General features: G+C 53.0%; 2 protein-coding genes across 4 annotated transcripts in view; one reads left to right on the forward strand and one right to left on the reverse strand.

Moving 5' to 3' along the window:
• The window catches only part of CAPN7 (calpain 7), a 51,370-nt gene extending 49,041 nt beyond the window's left edge, over nucleotides 1–2,329 (forward strand). For all 3 annotated transcript variants that reach the window (XM_061424887.1, XM_061424903.1, XM_061424896.1), the window contains 2 exons: nucleotides 1,504–1,596; nucleotides 1,690–2,329. In XM_061424887.1, coding sequence (XP_061280871.1) covers nucleotides 1,504–1,596; nucleotides 1,690–1,834 — 238 coding nt within the window. In that variant the 3' untranslated portion in view covers nucleotides 1,835–2,329. The remainder of the gene's footprint in view (nucleotides 1–1,503; nucleotides 1,597–1,689) is intronic.
• A 1,294-nt stretch (nucleotides 2,330–3,623) lies between these two features.
• Nucleotides 3,624–25,219, reverse strand: part of SH3BP5 (SH3 domain binding protein 5) — an 82,708-nt gene continuing 61,112 nt past the window's right edge. The window contains exons 4-9 of the mRNA XM_061424918.1: nucleotides 17,947–18,111; nucleotides 10,758–10,888; nucleotides 9,131–9,173; nucleotides 8,299–8,518; nucleotides 5,426–5,686; nucleotides 3,624–5,051 (exon numbers count right to left, since the gene is read on the reverse strand). Coding sequence (XP_061280902.1) covers nucleotides 4,852–5,051; nucleotides 5,426–5,686; nucleotides 8,299–8,518; nucleotides 9,131–9,173; nucleotides 10,758–10,888; nucleotides 17,947–18,111 — 1,020 coding nt within the window. The 3' untranslated portion in view covers nucleotides 3,624–4,851. The remainder of the gene's footprint in view (nucleotides 5,052–5,425; nucleotides 5,687–8,298; nucleotides 8,519–9,130; nucleotides 9,174–10,757; nucleotides 10,889–17,946; nucleotides 18,112–25,219) is intronic.

Below are 25,219 nucleotides of genomic sequence, written 5' to 3' on the forward strand. Positions count from 1 at the left end.
CTAGACAGACTTCTGTTGGCAAAGTAATGTCTCTGCTTTTGAATACGCTGTCTAGGTTGGTCATAACTTTCCTTCCAAGGAGTAAGCGTCTTTTAATTTCATGGCTGCAGTCACCATCTGCAGTGATTTTGGAGCCCAGAAAAATAAAGTCTGATACTGTTTCCACTGTTTCCCCATCTATTTGCCATGAAGTGATGGGACCAGATGCCATGATCTTCGTTTTCTGAATGTTGGCTTTAAGCCAACGTTTTCACTCTCTACTTTCACTTTCATCAAGAGGCTCTTTAGTTCCTCTTCACTTTCTGCCATAAGGGTAGGACTAAGCTATTTTTCTGCAGTCGTTTTCAAAAATGTCACCAGTTTGATAGGCAAAACAAGGTACATAATTGCCCTTTTGTATTTCATTTCGAAGCTTGAATATGGAAAAATGTTTATTGACTGTGTATTTTTTCTTCATATATTTAATTCATATCTTTTGCCCATTTTTCTGTTGCACTTGTCATGTTTTTTTTAATTGTAAGCATGAATAAGGGTATGTATGTAGAATATTAACTCCTTCACATATTTGCAGGCATTTTTCCCAGATTTTTTTTCTCACATAACAAAAAAATTTTTTTCATTATAATCAAATCTGTTTCTTTTGGTTTATTTTGCTGTGGCCAGGAAGTCTTGCCCTAATATCAAAGTTTCACTGTATTTTCTTCTAGTTGTTTTCTTTTTTTAAATACATATGGATTGTGTTTTATATTTGGTGTGAAATACAGTGTAACAATTTTTATTCTAAGTTTTTGTCATCACCACCTGCGTAAATAATCCTTTCCCTACTGATTTGGAACCTCACATCTACCATAGGCTAATTCTTCTGTAAATTTAGATTTTATTTCAGGGTTCTCTCCTTTTCCTTTTTTTTTTTTTTGCCTAATACACTATTTTAACATTATTCTCTGAGAGCCTGTGATAAAAATACAGTCTCTTCTAAAGTAAATTTCGTAAAATGTCCATCTTTATGGCTTCAACTTAAAAAGATAAATGATGTTTTCTGTAATTAAGAGTAAAAATAGTATTCGTGTGCCTCAGAGTGCTGTTTCCTCCTACTGAAGCTTTAGAAACATGTACTTAACAGTCTATCTGCACTTTAGGTCGGAGAAGGCAATTGCACCCCACTCCAGTACTCTTGCCTGGAAAATCCCATGGACGGAGGAGCCTGGAAGGCTGCAGTCCACGGGGTCACTGAGGGTCAGACACGACTGAGCGACTTCACTTTGACTTTTCACTTTCATGCGTTGGAGAAGGAAATGGCAACCCACTCCAGTGTTCTTGCCTGGAGAATCCCAGGGACGGGGGAGCCTGGTGGGCTGCCGTCTATGGGGTCACACAGAGTCGGACACGACTGAAGCGACTTAGCAGCAGCAGCAGCAGCAGCACTTTAGGTATAGTTATTTTGGGTGTATGTGTGAGACAACTTAGTAACAGCAGTGATTTACTCTCTTTTTTTACTGCTAGGCAGTACAGTGTTGGATTTGAAGTTGTAACAGTTTCTGTGGTGGGAGACCCTGGTCCCCATGGGTTCCAGAGGAAATCTAGTGGTGACTACAGGTAACGCTGGTCTTTTGATTGCTGTCTAATTCACACTCTGCTTTCTGGGGCATCATCACTTAAAAACCTTGTTCTCATTTTCCCTGAACGTAGGTGTGGGTTTTGCTACCTGGAACTAGAAAATATACCTGCTGGGATCTACAATATCATTCCCAGTACTTTCTTGCCTAAACAAGAAGGACCCTTTTTCTTGGACTTTAATAGTATTATCCCCATCAAGACAACACAACTGCAGTGACAGAAACCTCAGCGATCGCTGGATCTTACACACACCAACATCAGCTCTTCAACTGAGGACACGGATCTCGAGGACACTAACGCAACAGTCAGAACAGAACGGAATCTCTCCAAACGTTTCTGTGGAGTCTGGTGCTGAAGTCAGGGTGTGTGCTGAGAACTGTGTCGTCAGAATTACCCTCTGTCACTCAGAAGTACTGTTTACCTGGTTTTGTGTGTATGCGGAGTGGGGTTGCACTTAGGGGCCATGCTATATAAAAGCATGTAGATGATTGTAAAGGTTAGACGCAGTCAAGCACTGAGATGGACGCCCTTGCCTGAGACCACATGAGGGATGCAGACTCATGGAGCAGAACAGCGGGCTGGGATGCTGCTCTGGAGTAGTTAAGCTGTGTGTGTCTTTTGGCAGCACATGTTGTAAGGTAAACCTGCTTGTGTTGTTAAATCTCCTGTGTGTCCTGGGCAACAAATGACCAAATGAATTGTGTTACCATGAGATTTTAGTTCTGTGTTATTTATGACTTTAAGTGTTTACTGTTGCCCAGAGGTCATGAAAGGATAAAGCATTTAAGAAACACAGTTAACTTTATAGTGTGGAGATGCTCATGTTTAAGAGTGAAGGTTGCTGAGGCTGGACACCTGTCTCCCATTGACTCATTGAAGAGGACTGAGGTATAGTCATCAGTGCCGTTTGATCAGGTTGAGGAAAGCAGTAGTCTGAGACACTGAAGACGTTACAATTCAGTTTGTATAGCCTTTCTGTAAATTGCTCCATATAGTTCAGTGTTCTTATGGTAAGAGCACTCTAAAAAAACATGATTAAGAATTTAATACATGGTGATTGGGTCGCAAGATACTGTTATGTGTAAATTCCCCGTTGTTTACATAAAAATCCATTAGAGTAGAATCTAAAGATCTAAAAATAGTGGAATTTTTCATCTCTATTAAAACTTTTGTATTTCTATTACCTTTAATCGAAATAAAATGTTTATACTTATGGCAACTGCATAGTTTAACCTAGAGAAATTATTAAAGAACTTCATGTGGTATGTTCCATCTATGTTCCATGACTTGCATGAAAATTCACATTTTTACCAAAAAAAAAAGTGTGTTTTTCATTCAGCCTAGTGGCAAATTGTTGTATTACTGAGATTTCATTTTGGTAAATACTTCAGTGCTTTCACTTTTAACGTACTTTTGGTGGATTAATTTTCTGTGACTTTAAAGAAAAATCTAAAGCATAACAGGCATATTTATTATAGGCATGATTTGAGCCTTGTGTGTTAAAGATCTCATCAGAGATGCAAACTGAGACCTAATCCCTGCCTTCAAAAACCCAATGAAGGAGACCTATTTAAACAATACTGTATTGTAATGCTGAATTCTGTAGAGAGCTCTGAACAGAGCCCACGATGACAAACTTTGGTTGGACCGGTATAGAAAGAGAATAGAATCAGCTGGGGAGCTTTTCAAAGCCTAGTGCCCAGGGCTGCCCGCATCACTCACCAGCCCCTGCGGCTGAGACCGGGAGACGCCCAGGCCTCCAGCCTAAGCGCCTGTATTTATTTTGCGGCCACCATGTCTCCATACTGCTCGGCTTCAGTAGCAGCAGAAGTGGAATTCCAATTCACACCTGCTAATCAGGGTGTGCACTGTTAGGACCCAGGACCTTAACTGAAAATAAGAACAGGTGACCAGTGCATGCATGCTCCTGCTCATGGCAAGAGGACTGCCTTGAACAGAAGATTTGGGCAGTATCAGGATTCCTTATCTGAAGTCACAAAAAGACATTTTCTTAAGCCATTTTTATTACACTCAAGGTATTAAGACAAGTACAAAATAACCTTGTAATCAGGATACTGTATCAGTCATTAAAAAGAGAAAACAGGACAGTGTGAAGAGATTTACAAATGACACATATATATAAGCTGACAGACTTGAATGGGTTTTTTTTTTCCTTTTAGAAATGCTGTTTTCTTAACAAAAAAAGGACAATTAAAATACAATGCTCTAAATACGGGCCATGAAAACAAGAAAAGCGGTCCTACAACACTTAATACTATTAGCATAACAGACACCATTGCTTCTATCAACAGCCTCTGCCACCGTGTGCCCACTCCCTTTCCTAGCTGTAAGGAACAGTTTCCTCTTAAGAAATACTAGTGCAGCATAACCCTTAAATAACTGTTTATTTTTAAAAGTTACAGCCTACAGAGAAACCAACACCTTGTCGATCTAGAACAACACTGGCCACCATTCCTCATGCACGGGTCTTAGAATAAGTCCCCCTGGCTGGTGGGGTGAGGTTTGCGCGACAGGACTCCTCCCCCCGCAGCCACAGGCCCTCATCCACGACAGGCCCCTGCCCGTGTCCCCCCCTATCCCCACGCGGCATTCACCCTTCCCACCCCAAAAAGTGCAGCTCATGGCAGCCTTCGACAAAGAAAAGGATTTTAACGGGCGTCCCAGGAAACACACTTTTTTTTTAAATCCTCTGTCTGAAAACCAGAGATGATGAAAATGAATTCTGTTCTTGGATTTTTTTTAAGCCTTCACTGGATCAGAAAGCACTGTTGCGAATATTTGAGTTTCATTTGCGTGCACTTGTTTTCCTTTAGATACCACCCCCACCCCACCCCCGGGATCTAAAGGAGAGAACAAGGCCATTTTCCCAAACAAGTGGGCCCTTGAGTCTGCTGGGGGCTCAGCTCCCCAGGCCCTCGGCTGACTCAGGGTCTTTTCTGGGAACAGGTTACTGCTTGCATGACACTGTGACAGGGACCGTTCCAACAAAGGCCGTGGACGCGGTCACAGCCCGCCCACAACTGACTCTGCACCGGAAAACACAGCAGCCCAGGAGCACTCACCCCACAGACCTCCAGCCCTGAGCCCACTGAAGCGTCACTCGTGCGATTTAGAGGAAAGGGCTGGGATTTGGCATATATTTTGTGATTATTGGCACAATGTCCTCCGTCCGGTTCATGTATAAACACTGGCCCGCGCCGGGGCCAGGGCGCGTCAGCCGATCTGCACCACGTGTGTGTCTGTGAGGCCCGCACGCCCGGGGCCCCGCAGGGACAGCCGCCGCACCCCGTCCTCCAGGGCCTGGCCCGCGGGCTTCGGGGGGCTCCTGCCGCCGTCGCCGCTGCTGCTGCCCAGCCTCCGGTGGCTGCCCGCCTTGTCACCCGTCTTATTCTCTGCTCCCTCTGCTCTGTCCCCTGTGGAAACAGAAAGACCCGGCAGTGAGTCCTGGCAGTCCCAGGGGTCACCCGGGCCCCCCACAGCCAGCCAGCCAGCTGCACCTCCAGATGCCCAGGGGCACAGAAGCGCCTCTGCCACAGCAGCGCCTCCTGCTTTCCCTCCCTGAGAAGCTGTAGACGCCCCTGACCCTCGGAGATGAGACCCGTCCTATGCTAACAGCCGGGAAACAGAAGCCTCTCCAGCGGGGGTGCCTGTCCAGAGGACTGTTGTGATGAGAGAGACCGAATCACGTTGGGAGCCACACCGCAATGCGTTCAGAGAGGCCCTGATTGCAGCATCCAGCCTGGGGTCCCCGCCTCCCCCCAGCCCAGGGGCAGGGGGCTGCACTCACCTCGTTCCACCTCGCACTCGGGGGACGAGGCCCCGCTGCACTCGCTGCGGGGGCCCAACCCCGGGAACAGCACCCCGAACTCCGACAGGGACACAGGGCTGGGCAGGTCCAGGCTGGCGGGCCGCACAGCCGAGGGGAACTGCTCGGGCATCTCTGATGGGCTTGTGGGCCCTGAGCTGAAGCTGGACAGGGACTGGGTTTCTGAGTCATCCTCAGACACAAAGGCGCTGCAGTTGTCATCTTCGAAGGCCTCAGAGGCCACTGGGAGGGGGGAGAGAAGAGCTGTCACTCAGGTCTGACCGAGGGCCACCTGGTCCCTGACACACCCTCTGGTGTCCCCGCTGCAGAGACGGGGCCAGGAAGCTGCAGGACCCGGCCACAGGCCGTGGCCGCCTCAGCTCGTGAGACCAGACTCCAGAGCAGCCTGAAGGGAGGAGGCTGGACCTACCAACGGCCAGGGTCCTTAACATCACTCTGCAGCCCCTGTCCCAGAAGTCACTGTCACCAGACACTGCCTGAGGTGGAATGGAAGGTGAATTCAGCCTCAGGTTGGGTTTTTCTCTCCACCCCGGGCCCCAAAACGGACTCCCACGGGCACAGGAGGATGGCAGGCCTGCGTGACGCATCCTGATGGAGCCAGCCAGGCCTCAGAGCTGCCTCTTCCCACGGAAGGAGCCACAGGAGCTCTGACGGACAGTCCTGCATGGGGTCTCTGCTGGGACCTCGGTCACCTTCTGAGTAGCTTCCCATCTCATGAGACATGCTCAGAGTCCACTGAGATCACCGTCTGCCACAAAGGAACATAGCTCCCTTGCGGTCCTCTGTAGCCTGTGCACTTGGTTTGTGGGCCGTTCTAACCGAGGCCAGAGACACAGCTTCCAAGTCACCTCAGCTCTGAACAACATCCCAGTCCCGTTTCCTCCTCCCCTGGCCTTAAAGACAGCCTGAAGTGCCCCCTGCTGCTGCTGCTGCTGCTGCATAGTCACTTCAGTCGTTCCAACTCTGTGCGACCCCATAGACGGCAGCCCACCAGGCTCTCCTGCCCCTGGGATTCTCCAGGCAAGAACACTGGAGTGAGTTGCCATTTCCTTCTCCAATGCATGAAAGTGAAAAGTGAAAGTGAAGTCCCTCAGTCGTGTCCAACCCTCAGTGACCCCATGGACTGCAGCCTTCCAGGCTGCTCCGTCCATGGGATTTTCCAGGCAAGAGTACTGGAGTGGGGTGCCATTGCCTTCTCTGGAAGCGCCCCATGGAAGTACTATTAATGCTAGGCACACAGAATGGGCTCAGATCTGAGTTCACATCCCATCTTTGCTGCTTGCTGGGTACCCTTGGTTAAGTTACTGAACGTCTCTGAGCTTCATGTCCCTCTCCACACAGGGTTTACAAGATGATGTACACTAGAAGACTCATCCCTGCTGTTCAAATTACAGTTTCCTTTGACCTGGGCCCTCACACTTGAATGTTTGTGGCCTGAATTAAGGTGCTGGGCTGGATGAAGCACAAGCTGGAATCAAGATTGCCGGGAGAAATATCAATAACCTCAGGCAGATGACACCACCCTTATGGCAGAAAGTGAAGAACTAAAGAACCTCTTGATGAAAATGAAAGAGGAGAGTGAAAAAGTTGGCTTAAAGCTCAGCATTCAGAAAACTAAGATCATGGCATTCAGTCCCATCACTTCATGGCAAATAGATGGGGAAACAGTGGCTGACTTTCATTTTGGGGGGCTCCAAAATCACTGCAGATGGTGACTGCAGCCATGAAATTAAAAGATGCTTACTCCTTGGGAGGAAAGTTATGACCAACCCAGACAGCATATTCAAAAGCAGAGACATTACTTTGCCAACAAAGGTCCGTTTAGTCAAGGCTATGGTTTTTTCTGTAGTTATGTATGGATGTGAGAATTGGACTATAAAGAAAGCTGAGCACCGAAGAATTGACGCTTTTGAACTGTGGTGTTGGAGAAGACTCCTGAGAGTCCTTTGGACTGCAAGGAGATCGAACCAGTCCATCCTAAAGGAAATCAGTCCTGAGTGGTCATTGGAAGGACTGATGCTGAAGCTGAAACTCCAATACTTTGGCCACCTGATGCAAAGAACTGACTCATTTGAAAAGACCCTGATGCTGGGAAAGATTGAAGGCGGGAAGAGAAGGGGTCGACAGAAGATGAGATGGTTGGATGGCATCACCGACTCAATGGACATGAGTTTGAGCAAGTGTTGGTGATGGACAGGGAAGCCAGGTATGCTGCAGTCCATGGGGTCCCGAAGAGTCGGACACGACTGAGCAACTGAACTGAACTGAGGAAGGATTATGGGGGAAAAGCCAACAGCCAGTATTCCTCAGAAAAAGCAAAGAAGGGCATACAGACAGGCAGGGCTGGGGCAGTAGGGTGGGTCTCCAAATTGACGTGGAAGGAACTACAGCAGCCCTTTGTATCCACTTCCCAGGGGTGGCCCTGGGAATAGGTCCCCGCGCCCAGACACTACGTGTGGCATGACCCCCAGGGGCCAGCACGCCTTCATTCAGTCCTGACCACCCCTCTCTGTAGCAGACAGCGAGCACCGTCACGTGCCCCACTTTACAGGGGAAGGAACGGGAAGTCAGGCCTTGGCCCACGCTGTCTTGATCATGGCGGGACGGCCAGGACTCGAATCAGAGCTGCCTCCCAAGTCCCTGTGCCCAAAGGCGCTCCTTCCCTGCAAGGCTTCTCAGAGCCTCGGATGCCCTAGTGCGTGCTTGGAATCTCGGGGGTGAAAGCACGTCGCTTCCCAAACTTATCTAAGCGCAGCACGCTGACTCAGGATGCTAGCTGCGCCCCGGTGAACAGGGCATCCCGCCCAAGCAGGGGACACGGGCCCCAGACTCACCAGAAACGGTGTCAGCTTCGGGCTTGCGCCCCGACAGGCCCTCGGCGGGCACAGCTCCGCCCTCGGCGCCGACGCCGCGCCCGCGGGGCCCCATGGCGCCGGAGCGCCTCCTCTCGTGGATCTCGTCCGAGATAGTCTCCAGGTTCCGCAGCGCCGTCTTGTACTCGCCCTTGGCCAGGGCCAGCTTGGCCTGCAGCTCGTCCACCGTCTTCTTCAGCTGCTGCTTGGGAGAAGCGGGGGGTGGAGGCGTGAGCAAGGTCGCGCCCCCGCCGGCCGGCCAGGCTCCCGGGTGACCCTCAGGATGCAGCCGGGGACCTGGTCCCCCTTCCGCAAGTCTCTATGCACCAGCGCTCAGCCTCCAGTCCTGTGACAACCCCGGCTCTACGCTCAGAAACGACCTGGGGGGCGCCCCCCACCAGAGGCAGCGGTGGGGGTCCGGCCGTCTGAGCCCCGAGCCGTGGACCTCACACTGCGCTGTGTCGGAAGCCCCCAGCGGGCGTGTGGAAAGCCGGAGGGCTGGGCCGGCCCGCAGAGCCTCGGTTCTGTCGGTCTGGGGCGGCCCCAGGAATCCGCACCGCCAGCAAGCTCCCCGGGGCCGTGCGGAGGACCACAGACCGAGGACGCTCAGGCCAGAGACGATGCAGAGGTTCTGCAGGCGGCAGAGAGCACCGAGCAAGCAGCCGAAGCCTCGGTCAAGTACGTGTCCCCCGAGCTGGCAGCCGTAGGGCCGTCCAAAGGCCACTACAGAAGGGGTCGGGGGGGTGGGGGTCGGGGGGGCTCGGGGGACAGACATCGCCTACCCACCCGCTTCAAAGCCAAAGGCCATACGTACCTCAAGCTGCAGGTAGTACTTCGCCTTGAGTTCAAAGTAAGGCCTGTGGGAGGCAGACAGAAGGAAACCCGTGAGAGCCTGGTCAGCAGTGACCCCCATACGCTCCACGGGAGTGTCCGGGGCAGCGACTGAGCCACCCTCCAGCATTTACTCGGCTCTAACGGGGCGTGAGGGGAGCGGGGAAGAGATCCAGCTCCCGGGCCTGACCCATAACAGATGCTCACCCAGGGCAGAGGCATCAGAAGGCCCGTTTCCAGACACAAGAGCCCCGCACGTGGGCACACGCAGGCTGGGGCCCTACCCCCCCCCCCACCCCCCCCCCCATCCTCCCTGCAGAGCGTTAAGGTCACAGGGGGCGCCCGGCAGGGAGGGGGGCCCCACCTCCCCTCCCGGGAAGGAACCGCAGAGAAGAAACTGCCCCAACGAACACCAGCTCCCCCGAGCTCACTCGGGGAAGGGGAGAGCCACCGAGCTGCACTGGGCACAGCGGGGCCTCCGCGGGGATGGGGTGGGGTGGGGTGGGGTGGGGAGCGCTCGGTCGGCCTCCAGGACTCCGCGGGACTAGAGGGAGCGGATCCAACGCAGACTGCCCAGGCCACAGGCCAGGGAGAGCGCAGGAGAGGCCAGCACGCCCCAGGCTCTGGGCCAGCCAGGGGCGGGCACACCCGCTCCTTTCAGGGGCTTGGGGGTCGGCAAGTGAGGAGGCGAACACTTTATTCTTGAGCTCCTCACCCACCGCGAAGCTTGAGGGGTCTGTCTGGGGCTGAGCAATCGAGGCCATTCCAGGTCTCTGCTTGGAGGCCCAGCAATTGTGAGGAACGCAGGGAGTCTTCCCCAAGGTCATTGTCAGATGATAATACACAGGAGTGGTGATGAGAAGAGGTGGAGAAAAGCTCCATTGAAACCAGTCTTCACAACATTGTAAATCAACTAACGATAGTTCAAATAAATAAATACACACATACATACACACACATTAAAAAAATTATTCCTTTGGGCCCATCTGTGTATGCATGTAATTTGTGTGAGACGAATTGTGTTTTCAATGTGTTTTGTGGCCTGCCTTTATTACATATAAAAGTTACGAACATATTCATAAATTAATGAAGACAGAACCCATGTCATCATGATTTTAACTGCTACAAACTAGTCCGATGTGTGGAAGTGTCACAGCTTATTTAACCAAAGAGCCTACTGTTGGACAAGGTTAACTGTTCTAGTCTTTAATACTGTAAGAAACTTTGGAAATACACATCCTGTCGCTGAAAAAAAAGAAAGGAAACCAGTCTTGCGCTGTTTCATCAGCTCTGGGTCTATGAAGGATGTGTATTATCTACAAAGCTCACCCCCACTGCGGACAGGTAACCTGAGGGGAAGGGTCGTGTCCACACCGTCAGCCACAGAGCCAAGGGCACACAGCCCTGAGTTCCCCAAAACGCAAGTGCAGCCCAGGGCCCAGGTAACGCTCTGCCCTTGAGATTCCTTCCTGTGTGCTCCCAGGGGGTCAGCCTGGAGGAGCCCCACCCGGGGGTGCAGAGAACACAGAAGGAGCCGGGGCAGGCGCTGCTGGGGCCACGGGAAAGGCTGAGACTGCAGCCCAGCTCAGGGGCCCGCCCGCCCGGCTCACTTGGACTTGTTGATGGCCCGCTTGAGCTTCTTCTCCAGCTGCCGCATGCGGCCCATGGCCGCGTTGTAGCGCGCCGCCGTCTCCTTGTGCACCAGCTCGCTCCTCGTCTTGGTCTGCTCCGCCTCCATGACCTGCGACCACAGCAGAGGGGGCGGGGTCAGCGCGGCCACACCCAGAACGGCCCCCTGCTGCAGGATCACGTACTCCATTTGTTTAAAAAAGATGAGGAATCTGGGATTAACATATACATGCTACTATATGTAAAGGACATCAACCACAAGGACCTCTGTATAGCAAACGGAACTCTACCCAATATCTTGTAATAACCTATAATAGAAAAGAATCTGAATATATATATATATACACAAACATACATATACATGTATACCTATACAACTGAATCACTGTGCTGTATACCGGAAACTGACACATTCTAAATCAACTGTACTTCAATTTTTTTTTAATAAAGAAAAATGTAAAAATTAAATGAGGAAATTAGTGGGGAGACTAAGATTAAACAAACTTGCAAAGAGAAAAGGATCACCCTTCCTGACTCATCTATTCTGAAAAAGTCATTTCAGACAAGATTAAACAGCCCAATCAGCTGAGGCAACGAGCAGGAAAAGGACAGAACGACATGAAGCATCCTCTGAGCCAGCGGGTGTCCACTTCCGCGGAGTGGCCACCGTGGGCTCCTCCTGTCCCACCGCAGGTCAGGAGCCAATGGGCAGGCAGGCAACACGAGAGGGGCTCGGTAGCCCTCCAGAGCCAGGTGTGTGCATCAGGACAGCAGGAGAATGAGGACCTCAGCCATCTGGCCCCTTCCCAAACGTTCCAGCTTAGCTGGTGGACGCAGAATCCAGGATCCAGAAGGATTAAGCAGAAACAGATTCTGAGGCTCACACACATTTCTGTGGCCAGAAAACTCGTCAGCTAGAATGCTGGGGGGAACATTTTCAAAATGAATTCAAAAACCAACCCTCTATGGGGGCTCAAAGGCACGTTCCCAGAAGCAGGGACAGTGTCGGTTCTCTCCCCACTAACCTAGAAGCGCATCAGAACAAGGCTGGTTGGGAGGGGAGAGGACGCGGGAGAGAAAAAGCAGTTTGGACCACGGAAACAGCTGCCAACTTCCTTCCCACCTTCTACTTACAACTCACCCAAGTACAGAGTGAACTAGAAAGGCAGTAGCAAGGCGGGGATAGAGGGCCAGCTTTTTATTTTACCCAAAGAGCAGCCAGGAGGAGGCCAGAGGGCCCTCAGATCGCTGGTCCACCATCTCAGACCCCGCAGGACGGTTTCAGGAGGACACCACCGAGGAGGCAGCCAGCGGTCCGTCACCCGCCTTGGGAAACAGCCAGTCAGCCCAGGGTAGTTTCCTTATGCGCTTAAAATTAGGTGTTTTTTAAGAATCGGGAGAAAGTCTGACATGAGCAGAAAACATCGAGCATCCTGTCTGTTGCCCCTCTCCAGATTATCTCTGCCTTTCGTCGTCTTGGAGCTATTTCATGACCCTACAAGTTGTGGGAAACTGATAGTAATACAAATGATTCTTATCCCTAGAAATCAAGAGGAAGTGTGTGGACATGCATTTACTTGTTGCTTGCCCTGTAAATACTGACCAATTCTGTATCTGCCTGTTAATTCACCTCGGCACTCTTGAACTTAAGCATGAGTGTTGTTGTTGTTGTTTTTCTGAATTCTCCTTTCAAAGAGCTGTAACATCAGATTAGTTCCATCCTTAATTAATGCATTAAATAAAATATTTTATAAGAGAATACTTCATACGTATCAGAGTTAAAGCTTTACCTTCTTTAAAAAAAATATATATTTATGTATTTAACAATGGTTTTAATGCTTGAGATACTTTTAAAAACAGAATTAGAACAAAGTCAGAGAGGGAAATAGGGAACCAAGATAAGCTTGCTAACATGACCTCTCAATCAAGATCAAGGGGCTTGGGAAACCCTTCCGCTTGGCTTCTCACATCAAAGACGTCACAGAGACATCAGATGCACGCAGAACCTCACCAGCTTGGTCACTTAAGAGAAACAGCAGTAACTCTCCAGTGTAAAGCTGTAAGGATTTACTGCTGTAACCTTTATGAACACATGAGACCCAAGCACATCAGACAGGTGAAGACACGCTGTGGTGACTGCTTCTACTACAAGAGGATTTGGTGCAGGGCTCACCTTTAAGGACCTGTCTGAAAGCATAATGATCTTTTTTGGAATAGTTTTTTGATATGGACTCTTTTTAAGTCTTTATTGAATGTGTGTGATACTGCTTCTGTTTTATACTTTGGTTTCTGGCCGCGAGGCATGTGGGATCTTAGGTCCCCCACCAGGGATGGATCCTGCACCCGCTGCCCTGGAAGGTGAAGTCTTAAACACTAGACTGCCAGGGAAATCCCTGAAAGCATTTTAAAGAGAGACCTACAAAAACTGTGATTTGAGGCTACGGTAAGGAGTATCCCCTGCAAGAAGCAGGGTTCCCACCAACTGCACGCACAGGCCCTCATTTTTCTTTGGTCCTCAGTCTGCAAAAGAGCTTTCTAAAGTCAAACCCTCGGAAGAACCCAAGCACATGGCAACGTAGCCAACGCAGACTGAGGCGGCAGCAAAAGCACACTGCCCCCTGCCTCTCCCCCACCAGTTGCAACTCCCGCCCCAACTCCCGGACCCCACGGGCACACTGCCCCCTGCCTCACCCCCACCAGCCGCACCTACCACCCGCCCCAACTCCCGGACCCCACGTGCACACAAGCTCCTGCCTCACCCCCACCAGCTGCACCCACCACCCGCCCCAACTCCCGGACCCCACGTGCACAAGCTCCTGCTGTCAGAGGAGAGCCCCTCACTGTGCTTCCTGCCTCCAGGGGGAAAGTCGCCACGCGGTGCACCTTGGTTACGTCTCCTCGGCAACTCAGCAGCCCCTGAAGCCTGGAATCGGGTGTGAACTGTGTGCCCAGGGATGAGAAAACGGTGGGCGGATGCTGGGAAGGTGGAGACCACGAAAGGAAGCAGAATGCAGAGGTCCCTGCAGGCCTTGAGGTGCCCAGACACAGATGCAACCCAGACCCGAGGAGCCAGTGCAGTGCCCAGACCTCCACGAAGACCAGGCTCCTGGGCCTGGACTGCAGGCCCCGCACCCAGCTCCGCACCATACTCTTCAGTTTACGGCCAACGAATTCAGCTCAGAGCCAAGTACACTGAGGAAGCACATCCTGTGTGCCCAGAGCACGCGGGAGACCAAGCCCTGGACCAAGCCTCACGGTGCAGACACGCAGCAGCAGCAGCAGCACGCCCCTCAGGCGGCCGAGGTCCAGGTTGCTGGGGCTACCTTGGGTCACGGTGGGGGGCAGGGAGGGGGCGGCAGCAGAGGCTGCGCGGGGCAGGGGGGCTCAGTGCAGGGGGGTTTGGTGCAGGGCGCCGGGGGGGATGGGCTCGGTACAGGGCGCTGTGGAGCGGGGCGGGGCTCGGTGCAGGGGGGGTGTGGTGCAGGGCGCCGGGGGGACGGGCTCGGTGCAGGGTGCTAAGGGCTCACTGCGGGGTGTCGGGGGGGCTCAGTGCTGGGGGCTCGATGTGGGGTGCTGGGGGGACTTGGTGTGGGGTACTGGGGGGCTCGGTGCAAGGTGCTAGTGGAAAGGCATGAGTGAGGAAGCCTTTAGGAGGGCTTGGCACAGCCAAGCATCCACTCGCCACAGGAAGCGTGCAGCTGCCCACCTCCTTCCCAGAGCTGACAGGCTCCCAGAGAAACCACTGTTTTCTGGCTTCCTATGTCCCCTGAGAGGACTGCGTTACTGGGCTGACCCCTGGGTGCACCAACCTCTGTGGATTCTGACGACGAAGAATTCAGCCTCCCTGGGGTTCCCCCAAACCCACAGACACGCACTCCTGCCCCCTACAGGTTGGTTCCAGATGCCCAACAACCGACCACCCGCCACTGCCCAGCAGGAGGGTTTGGGGCCCAAGTGGCTGGAAGAGCCGCAGCCCCGGGCCCGGCGGCCAGCGGGCAGTGAGCGGGATCTGGGTGGTAAGCCATGCAGCTGCCCCCAGTGCTTGGGAACCCGAGGAGCAGAGGCCTCCTCCAGGGCCTCCAGCAGGACATGGAGAATGGGCGCCAAGCAGGCCCCCTCCTGGGAGGACAGGACAGCCCAGGCCCCCTGCCCACAGAGACACAGACACTGCTCACACAGACACTGCCAGCCGGGACACCAGCACGCACCGAATGGCTGTGTCAGCCGGGCTGGGGGCCCTGCCGGCAGGACGACCCGAACCGGGCTCCTTGCCTCACTGTCCACCTCGCCCAACCCTCTCCCAGCCACACACCCTCAAGCTGAGCATCCCAGAGCAAAGAGCAGGGCCCCCCGCTCCCAGGAAGGCAGCATCGTGGTCCCCTCAGCCCCTCGGCCCGTTCAGGCCGCCTTCTGATTCTTCTGTGGGCCTGGGCGCGTGGGCCCAAGGAGGTGGCATCTCAGGGCCTTGGGGGACAGGTGGTACCCGCCCACCAGCACACGAAAGCGGGCCTGACGGCTCACGTGCCTCCCAGGGTGCAGGGCACACCCCAGGCGTCTCCTCCCAGCAGCTGCTGCTTCCTCACAGTTCACGCCCCCCCCCCCCCGCCCCCCTACTCCACAACAAGCCATGTGCTCCTCCTCCTCTCTGGCCTCTCTGCACAGACATCAGGAGGGCCGACGGCTCCCTCCTGGAGGGTGGAAAGCTATCACCCCCCTCTCAGGGATACTGCTCAGCCAAACCAGGTGGAGCTGGGGGAGCAGGCGGCATCGGCTGCCTAAGGCCTGAGTGGGAGCAGCAAGGACCGCACACCCCCAGGGAGGCCCCTCAAGTGTACTGCAGAGCTCAGCTGACCCCAGCACTGGGCACAAGACTGCTCCTTGGTCCCCACCTGGGGCCCTGCACGTGGTTGAGCAATACAGAACCCGGGACTCCCACGGCGACCACAGCAGGGGCCGTCACTCAAAGTCTGGAGGAACAGAAGGGACACCCAGAGGACCCTGGGGAAGGGGGTGCAGAGACCACAGGTCCTTCCACCGTGCCTGGGGTGGGGGCCACCCTACCCAAAGCAGGGCCGCTTTCTCGAGATGGCCTGGACCCTTCTGAGCTCCACATCCTTCTATGGACGCTTCTGTGGCACTTTGTTCAGCAGCAGAAGTCCTTTCTCCTGAAGAAGCAGGCTTCCTGGAGGACCCAGAAGTCAGCTGAGACCGGGGACATACTCTAGACCTTTTGCTTTGTCAAGAAGCCCAGGTGTGCCAGGGCCCTGGGAGGGCAGCTCACAGCAGAGCCACCCGAGGGCGTTTCTGCCCCACCCGCCACGGCCACAGAGCGTGCCCCTCCAGGCTGGGGTTCTCAGGGACCTGGGGACACGGCCCCAGAGAGCTCTGCTGCATGCTTTGTCTCTTGCTGATGCCACTCTCCAGCCCTCCTTCTCCCTCCTCAGGTCAAGGAGCAGCCTCCGAGCCCCATAAAACCGGAGAGGAAGCGAGGGAAGAGGGCCAGGAGCCCCCCAGGGTGGAAATCCTGGCCCGTGACCCAGGAAGTCTGCTCATCTGCAGAGGTCACCCCCACAACCAAGAAATCGTCGGCAGCCTCAGTGAGGGGACACGTCAAATGACCCTCCCAGGGCCCTCAGGGGCCCCACGTGGTGTCAGGAGGCCTAGGGCCATCTTGGACAGCTCCCCAGTTGAACACTGCACAACCCCAAGGAGCACCATTCACAAAGACAGGTGTGAAAGGTATTCTCGGCCATGGAGTGTGGAGGTCCTGGGGACACCTCTTGGGGACTTGCCATCACCATCTACTACGGCCCTGGGACTTAACAAGTAGGAGGAGAAAAAGCAGAAATATGTTCTGTTATTTTTGTAAAGGACACATTAAGTGATCTCTGCGATGATTCCTATCTAGCTGATATGGATCTTGGTTGGGGTGGAAGGGAGGGTGGGAAGAAAAGGCAGCCCTTCCATGAAGTTCTTGGAAGGAGGTTTTTTTCCTCCATCCTTTATACTCTGTCAGGCTACTTATAAATTTCCAAGATTCCCGAACTCCCCTGTGGGAGTTCCCCCGTGGACCCAGGAAAGCTGTCCCGGCCTGCATTTGGCTGTCCAGGCCTGTGTCCACCAGGAGACAGGAGGCTCCAGGCCACACAAGCCCAGGCGGGGGGGTCTGGGCTTTAGGGGGCAGCAGCGGTGGAGTCAACGTGGATTCGACACCAAGTCCCAGCCCTTTGTGAGTCAGGCGTTCTATTTAGGGACGCTCAAGGCCACCTTTAATCATCATGTCCTGCAGGACCTGAGCCCACATGGCAGGTGACACTGGAAAAAGTTATGTTCTAGCCCTGCAGGCGGCCTCTCGGGGATCCAGACCAGGCCCGCGGCCCCACCCCTACGCCACCCCACATCCAAGGCCTCAGCAAACCAGCGGAGGAGGGGGAGAAACACTGAACATCCCACAAGACCCTCTGGAGCCTGGGCGAGTCAGGAAGAGGGGACAAGTCCAGCAACACCCATCACTGCTGATAGCCCTGTGGTCAGAGATCAGGTCCCAGAACTGCTGAATGATGCCCCATGATGACCTCAAACCCAGCAGGCAAAGCCAGTGAAGCCCACAGCCTGCAGAGCCCGCTTCCCACAGGCACCCTGGTTCCCCAGACCACACCCAGTCCGGGCATCCCCAGGGTTCAGGCCTTAGCCGCCACGGCCCGCCTCTCACTGAGAGCACACATGCCCCAAGACCAGTCCGTCAGGTCATCCAGATCGTCCACCCGGAGCTCCAAACCCCGCCAGACCCCGGGGACTCAGAGGGAGGAGACCCTGGAGAAGGACCGGGGGTCCCCTGGGGAAGCCCACACTGGTCAGGACTGTCAAGGATGATCTGAACCAGAGGGACTTCAACTGACAAGGACGGGGCACTAAGGCTGACACTGTGGGGTTGCCACCGGGGACGACGGCTTAGTTCCAGGCCTGCGGAAACCCCCAGGAGATGACCACTTGTGGGCGAACAACATGCCTGTTTGCTCTGCTCCGGGAAACCCCAGGGACGCAGGAACCCGAGGTGGGGGCAAGCCCAGCCCCCTCCCCGCCGCACGCCCACCCTGCCCGCCCACACGCAGGTGCAACACAGGCCCACACGCGTGCGCGTGCACAGGTTCGCCCCGCGGAGACTCGTACCCTCTGGGTGGCGTGGTTCAGCATCTCCTGCCAGGCTGAGTCGAACTGCCTCTTGTCGTCCTCCAGCAGCCGCTGCTCAGCCAGGGAGATGGTCTCCTTGGCGGCGCGGAGCACCTCGGTGGCCCTCTGGAAGTCCTGCGTGGCTCGCTGAGCCTCCAGCTGCGCCTGCGCAGGAGAGACCTCGTGAGACCGCGGACCAGACCGGTTATAACTCCCCTCCCCGGAAGGTGGGCATCCCGAGGGTCTGCACGGGTGCAGTCCTTCTCTGCCTGTGCAGCCCGGGCAACAGGCCAGGCACCCGCAGGCACATGCAGATGCCGGATGGGGCGCGTGGAGGTCTTCAAAGCCTGGGACCCAACGGACCCAGATGCACCGGCCAGCTCTGATCCGAGTTAGAGGCAGCAGAGTGGCCCACGTGCGGCAGATGTGCCCGACCGCGGGCCTTCACAGAGATGCTCTCATTTGCCCAGGGGGCCAAGGGCAGTGTCCCCAGCCCCGCCCCCACCCAGACCCGTGGTTTGGGCGGTTTGGTTCACAGCACAGGAGAATCCGAAAAGCCCCGGAGAAAACAGTCCAGCAGCATCATTCTGGGTGGGAACCGTGGCTCCAGGAGGCCCAGGCTGACTCCCGAGCTCATGCAGCTGTGACCAGACTCCGGCTGCTCGGAGTCCTGGCCCCGTGGGGTGACGCTGCAGAACAGGCTCCCACTCACATCGCACACACCCACACTGGCGATGGGGTGCAGGGAAGACCCTAATGGTCACAGCGCCTTCCCTGCTCTCAAGGACCCTCAAGCGGGCGAATCAATAGAAACAGCGGCCACATTCTGGGCCTTTTGAAAATGTAACACGTCGTTAATCCAAAATGAGTGTGAACATCCCACCCTTTAAAGTCTTAACACAGATGGAGAAAAGCGATCTCCTTAACTAATATCCGTGTTGTCTACATGATGAAATGACAGTATTTTGTACCTACTGGGTTAAAATATTAAAACTAATTCCACCTGCTATTTAAAAAAAATTTTTTTTACTGGGACTAGAAAATTGAACATTACTTAGTTGATTGACAGTCTATTGCTTTTCAACAGTAGAAACATTCCCCTGGGAGGGGAGCATGTGGTTTGCACCAGAAATTTGCAACAAATCTTTGTCCCCACTCAGGGCAGGCTCAGCCTGGACACCCGGCCAGAGTGCAGGCGAGCTGCCGCCCTGTGCTGGCCTGCCGCAGCCTCCCACCTACCCACGCCTGCTAACAGGACCCTTTGGTCAGTTGCACAAGCTGGGCGTCAACCCCAGGGCGGTCCCTGGGACCCAGGAGTGGGGAGGAAAAGAACCAGGCCTCCCCCATCCCGAGTCAGCTTCCTGTGACCGAGAGCAAGTCTTTGGAAACCACGGGCCGTTTCCCAAAGGTGGTCAAGAAGAGCAAACTCAGACCTGGAGTCTAGCAGCCCCCAGGTAAGGGACAGATGTGTGGCCGACCCCTCGGGGCCATCACTGCACGCTTCAGGTCACACCCGGCCTGGGGGCGCGGACCCAGGACGGCTTCTTAAAGGGGGATGATCCGGAACTGAAGCTGGGAGTCGGGATAATTTGAAAATTCTGGGTTGGTTGGGGCCGAGAGGAAGCAGAGAGTGGGAACAGATCGTCTCCAGGAGGCGTGACAAAGACCCTAATCAGGATTTTAAAGGGGAATCAAGGACGGAAGCCTGGGGGATCTTCCCTGGGGGCTCAGTGACTGAGAAGCCACCTTGCAAGGCAGGGAACATGGGTTCCGTCCTTGGTGGGGTAGCTTAAGATCCCACATGCCACAGGAGAGCTAAGCCCGTGTACTGCAAATACTGAGCCCGGATGCCACAGGGAAGACCCAGCAGGGCCAAAATTTAAAAAAAAAAAAAAAGAACGGGGGCCTTGAGCGAATGTCAGGCTAAGGCTTTAACCAGGGGACCTGCCTTCTGCGACCCACTCCTGCCGTGCGGCCCCAGGCCCTCCTGGTGTGCCTCTAGGGGCTGGGGGCCGCCCCCTGGACCTGACAGATCCCCCGAGAAGACAGCACGGTCCACTGCCAGCAGCAGACTCGCCGCTCCAGGGCCTGGGCTCCAGGCCCGCAGTGCCCTTGGGCTTCCCTGGTGGCTCAAGCTGGTAAAGAATCCGCCTGCAGTGTGGGAGACCTGGGTTCAATCCCTGGGTTGGGAAGATCCCCAGGAGAAGGGAAAGGCTACCCACTCCAGTATTCTGGCCTGGAGAATTCCATGAACTGGATAGTCCATGGGGTCGCAGAGAGTCGGACATGACTGAGCGACTTTCGCTTTCACTTTAGTATTTCAATTCAGCAACACTTAAGGATAAACTCTCTTCTCCCAGGTTGTCCTGCTTCACTTTAGTATTTCAATTCAGCAACACTTAAGGATAAACTCTCTTCTCCCAGGTTGTCCTGCTTGAATTATGAAACTTTTCTTTCTTCAAACAAACCGAAAAAAAAAAAAAAAGATGATGCTCTCGGGGGGACCTTCTGAAATGTGGTTGCTGTGACCTGGGTCCAGCCCATCATCACCCACTGCCGTGTTATCTGCAGCTTCCAAATAAGAGAACCAGACTTACAAGGAAGGAAAAGAGGAAGCCCACCTGAATGGCCCTGCAGAAGAACAGGAGCTCTGTCAAGTCCCTGGGGAGCTTCCTCAAGGTTCCTTCCCTCCTGTGGTACCAGAAATGGGGTTTCCTTATCATTTGGTGGATTCTGCTACTATCATGGTTTGGTCGACATTTAATCCACAGGAGCCAAATGTATCCCCTTATTCATTCATTCACTGAAATGAGCTGGGCCTGTGTTTTTTTTTTTTTGGGCCTGTGTTCTGTACCCACTGTCTGTTCTCTGCATCTTTCTTGGAAATAGAGCCCTCATGTCTCCAGGTGAGGCGATGTCCCAGCTAAGACCCTCCTTCCCAGCTGTCACTATGGTTAGTGCCCCTGTTACTTTTAGCTAATGAGATATAAAAGGACATGGAGTGAGACTTCCAGGATTGTCTTTCCATCTGTGACATGGATACAATGACCGGTGCTTCAACAGCCATTTTGGATCATGAGGCAAGTCTCTTAAGGATGAAGAAATAGAAAATTAGGCCCTGCCCTGACTTTTCACACAACAGAGAACATAAAGTTTCATGTTCAAGCCAGTGTCATTTGAGGGTTTTCTGTTAACATTCCACCAAAGTGAAAGTGTTAGTCGCTCAGCAATGTCCAGCTCTTTATGACCCCATGGACTGTAGCCCACCAGACTGCTCTCTCCGTGGGATCCTCCAGCCAAGAATACTGGAGTGGGTTGCCATGTCCTTCTCCAGGGGATCTTCCCAACCCAGGGATCAAATTCTGGTCTCCTTCGTTGCAGATGGATTCTTTACCATCTGAGCCACCACATGAGGGTGATATTCAGCCAAATCTAAACCTACATGATAACGTATCTTTCCCTCCACACAGCTGGGCTATCCTGCAAACCTGATAGGCATGACTACAGCAGCCTGCACAGACCAGTTTAATCTCTCTCAACGTCTTTCTAGCTGCACATAGCCCATGTTACAACTTTAAGCCCAGGGAAACAAACTTTGGGAGCTTCCTAAAGAATCCCAAAGTGCATGACCTCTTTGTAAGGCATTTTGCAAACATTTTCTAAAACCACATACACAAAGAAGAGCCAGGAAGGCACACACATGGGGAGGGGAGCAGGCACCAGCCCCCCAACCCCGGCAGGACACAGGCCATCAGCTGTCGATGAGGCACTGCCTGGACTCTAAGTTCCGGGGGCGAGGGGGGACAGAGCCCAAAGCAAAATAATGAGTTCCAGCTCAGCGGGGAAAACAGACGCGTTCATTACGAATTCCCAGGCAGACAGTGACAAGTGACAGGTGTAAAGCACATGTGACCATTGTTAAGAGAGTGAAATCAAAGGTTTCTTAGGGCAGGGTCCTTGATGGAGAGGGTGTGAGGCACCAGATTCGGCCGTGGAAATACGCAGGGCATCGGAGAGCTCACGCCCACATCAAACTGAGGAGGCTGCACTCAGACTGCTTGCCTGCATCCTAATAGGACACGTGACCTCAAAAATCAGAAGCCAATTGAGAGTCCAAAAGTGAGTCAGAAAGAGAAAGATAAATACCGTATTCTAACACATATATATGGAATCTCGAAGAATGGTACTAAAGAACTTATTTACGGGGCAGCAATGGAGAAACAGACATAGAGAACAGACTTACGGACATGGGGAGAGGAGAGGAGAGGGTGAGATGTATGGAACGGGTAACATGGAAACTTACATTACTATATGTAAAATAGATCGCCAATGGGAATTTGCTGTATATCTCGGGAAACTCAAACAGGGGCTCTGTATCAACCTAGAGGGGTGGGTGGGGAGGGAGACGGGAGGGAGTTTCAAAAGGGAGGGGATATATGTCTACCTGTGGCTGATTCATGTTGAGGTTTGACAGAAAACAGCAAAATTCTGTAAAGCAATTATCCTTCAAAAAAATTAATTAAAAAAAAAAGTAAAAGGTTAAAAAAAAGCAGCCTATCTGGTTTTCACCATCGTATGAAAGACAACACCTAGAAATCTTTGGCACAACCAACTGAGCTTTACCTTCAAACTCCAACAAAGGACTCCGGCCCTGATGTTAACACATTAGCTGAATAAGGGCTTCCTCGTCCACACAGGGGCCGGAGCCAGTTAGCAAACCGGACCAGAGCGAGGCCCTCCCAATGCAGCTCTGAGGAGGAGATACCAGCGGAGCCGTCAAGAGGCAACACAGGAAAAAGGCGACAGGTCTTCACCACCTGTGAACACGTAATGGCTTTCACAGACACCGCTCCATGCAGACAGCATTAAAAGGCGGCCCGTGAACAGATCTGGTAAGGGACCAGCCATGAAATAAAAAGACGCTTACTCCCTGGAAGGAAAGCTATGACCAACCTAGTTCAGTTCAGTTCAGTTCAGTTCACTCAGTCGTGTCCGACTCTTTGCGACCCCATGAATCGCAGCACGCCAGGCCTCCCTGTCCATCACCAACTCCCGGAGTTCACTAAGACTCATGTCCATCAAGTCAGTGATACCACCCAGCCATCTCATCCTCTGTCGTCCCCTTTTCCTCCCGCCCCCAATCCCTCCCAGCATCAGAGTCTTTTCCAATGAGTCAACTCTTCTTTCCAAATTTGCTGGCATATTCAATGCAGCACTTTCACAGCATCATCTTTCAGGATTTGAAATAGCTCAACTGGAATTCCATCACCTCCACTAGCTTTGTTCATAGTGATGCTTTCTAAGGCCCACTTGACTTCACATTCCAGGATGTCTGGCTCTAGGTGAGTGATCATACCATTGTGATTATCTTGGTCGTGAAGATCTTTTTTTTTTTTTACAGTTCTTCTGTGTATTCTTGCCACCTCTTCTTAATATCTTCTGCTTCTGTTAGGTCCATACCATTTCTGTCCTTTATCGAGCCCATCTTTGCATGAAATGTTCCCTTGGTATTTCTAATTTTCTTGAAGAGATCTCTAGTCTTTCCCATTCTGTAGATGGTCAACACTGAAATCAGACGGAGAAGCTCTACACAGATAGCAAAAACAAGACTGTGAGCTGACTGTGGCTCTGATCACGAGCTCCTTATTGCCCAATTCAGACTTAAATTGAAGAAAGTAGGGAAAACCACTAGACCATTCAGGTATGACCTAAGTCAAATCCCTTATGATTACACAGTAGAAGTGAGAAATAGATTTAAGGGACTAGATCTGATAGATAGAGTGCCTGATGAACTATGGACTAAAGTTCGTGACATTGTACAGGAGACAGAGATCAAGACCATCCCCATGGAAAAGAAATGCAAAAAAGCAAAATGGCTGTCTGGGGAGGCCTTACAAATAGCTGTGAAAAGAAGAGAAGGGAAAAGCAAAGGAGAAAAGGAAAGATATAAGCATCTGAATGCAGAGTTCCAAAGAATAGCAAGAAGAGATAAGAAAGTTTTCCTCAGTGATCAGTGTAAAGAAATAGAGGAAAAAATGACCAACCTAGACAGCATATTAAAAAGCAGAGACATTACTTTGCCAACAAAGGTCCGTCTAGTCAAGGCTATGGTTTTTCCAGTAGTCATGTATGGATGTGAGAGTTGGACTATTAAGAAAGCTGAGCGCCAAAGAATTGGTGCTTTTGAACTGTGGTGTTGGAGAAGACTCTTGAGAGTCCCTTGGACTGCAAGGAGATCCAACCAGTCTATCCTAAAGGAAATCAGTCCTGAATATTCTTTGGAAGGACTGATGCTGAAGTGAAACTCCAACACTTTGGCCACCTAATGGGAAGAACTGACTCATTTGAAAAGACCCTGATGCTGGGAAAGATTGAGGGCAGGAGGAGAAGGGGACAACAGAGGATGAGATGGTTGGATGGCATCACCAAATAAATGGACATGAATTTGGGTAAACTCCAGGAATTGGTGATGGACAGGGAGGCCTGGCGTGCTGCAGTCCATGGGGTCGCAAAGAGTCGGACACAACTGAGCGACTGAACTGAATTGAACTGAAGGGGGCCTTCATTAGACACTGGCCCCACCAGCTTGGAAACTGTGGATTCCCGCAGTCTTGGAAACAAGGCCGGAGGAGCCCCTGCTGAGGCCACAGTCGCTGCCTGGACTCCGCCCCACACCAGCCAACAGCTGGGCACCAGATGTTCGTGCTGGGTGCAACAGAGGCGAAGCTGGTGCACAGGCCATCCAGCTTGACCCTTCATTTAAAAAAAAAAAAAAAAAAACAGGGCCCAAGGAAGCACGACCACGTGTTAAATGTCTCCTTGGGAGCCGGCCAGGAGACCAGAGCCCCCCGACCCTGGGCGGGGCTGTTTCCGTTCTACCATGAGGTGTCTGCTCCCTGGGCAGTGTTACCAACAGCACAATCGTGGGCAATCGGACAGTCTATCCATGAATCACACACAGTCAGAGGGGCCGCTAGGACCAAGGACCACACGGGAGCCCCAACCCGGGATGCCCACCAGCCAGTCAGCTGCAGAAACTAGAAAATGACTAGGGGTCGGGTCACTTGGCCGCCCAACACCCGTGCTCCCACTGGGGGCGGCTCCAGATCACAGAGAGCGCCCGCAAGACGAGACTGGCCCAGTACCTGACTGCCAACAAACGCTCAGTGTGGGTTCAGATAACTGTGAGGAAGATCACAGCAGCTACTGTTGGAGCATCCACTCTGAGTCAGATGGTATACAGTGAGATGTTCTGGGACAGGCCGCACTAGGG

This window comes from Bos javanicus, chromosome 1 (genome assembly GCF_032452875.1).
Source record: "Bos javanicus breed banteng chromosome 1, ARS-OSU_banteng_1.0, whole genome shotgun sequence".
Classification (NCBI taxonomy): Eukaryota; Metazoa; Chordata; class Mammalia; order Artiodactyla; family Bovidae; genus Bos; species Bos javanicus.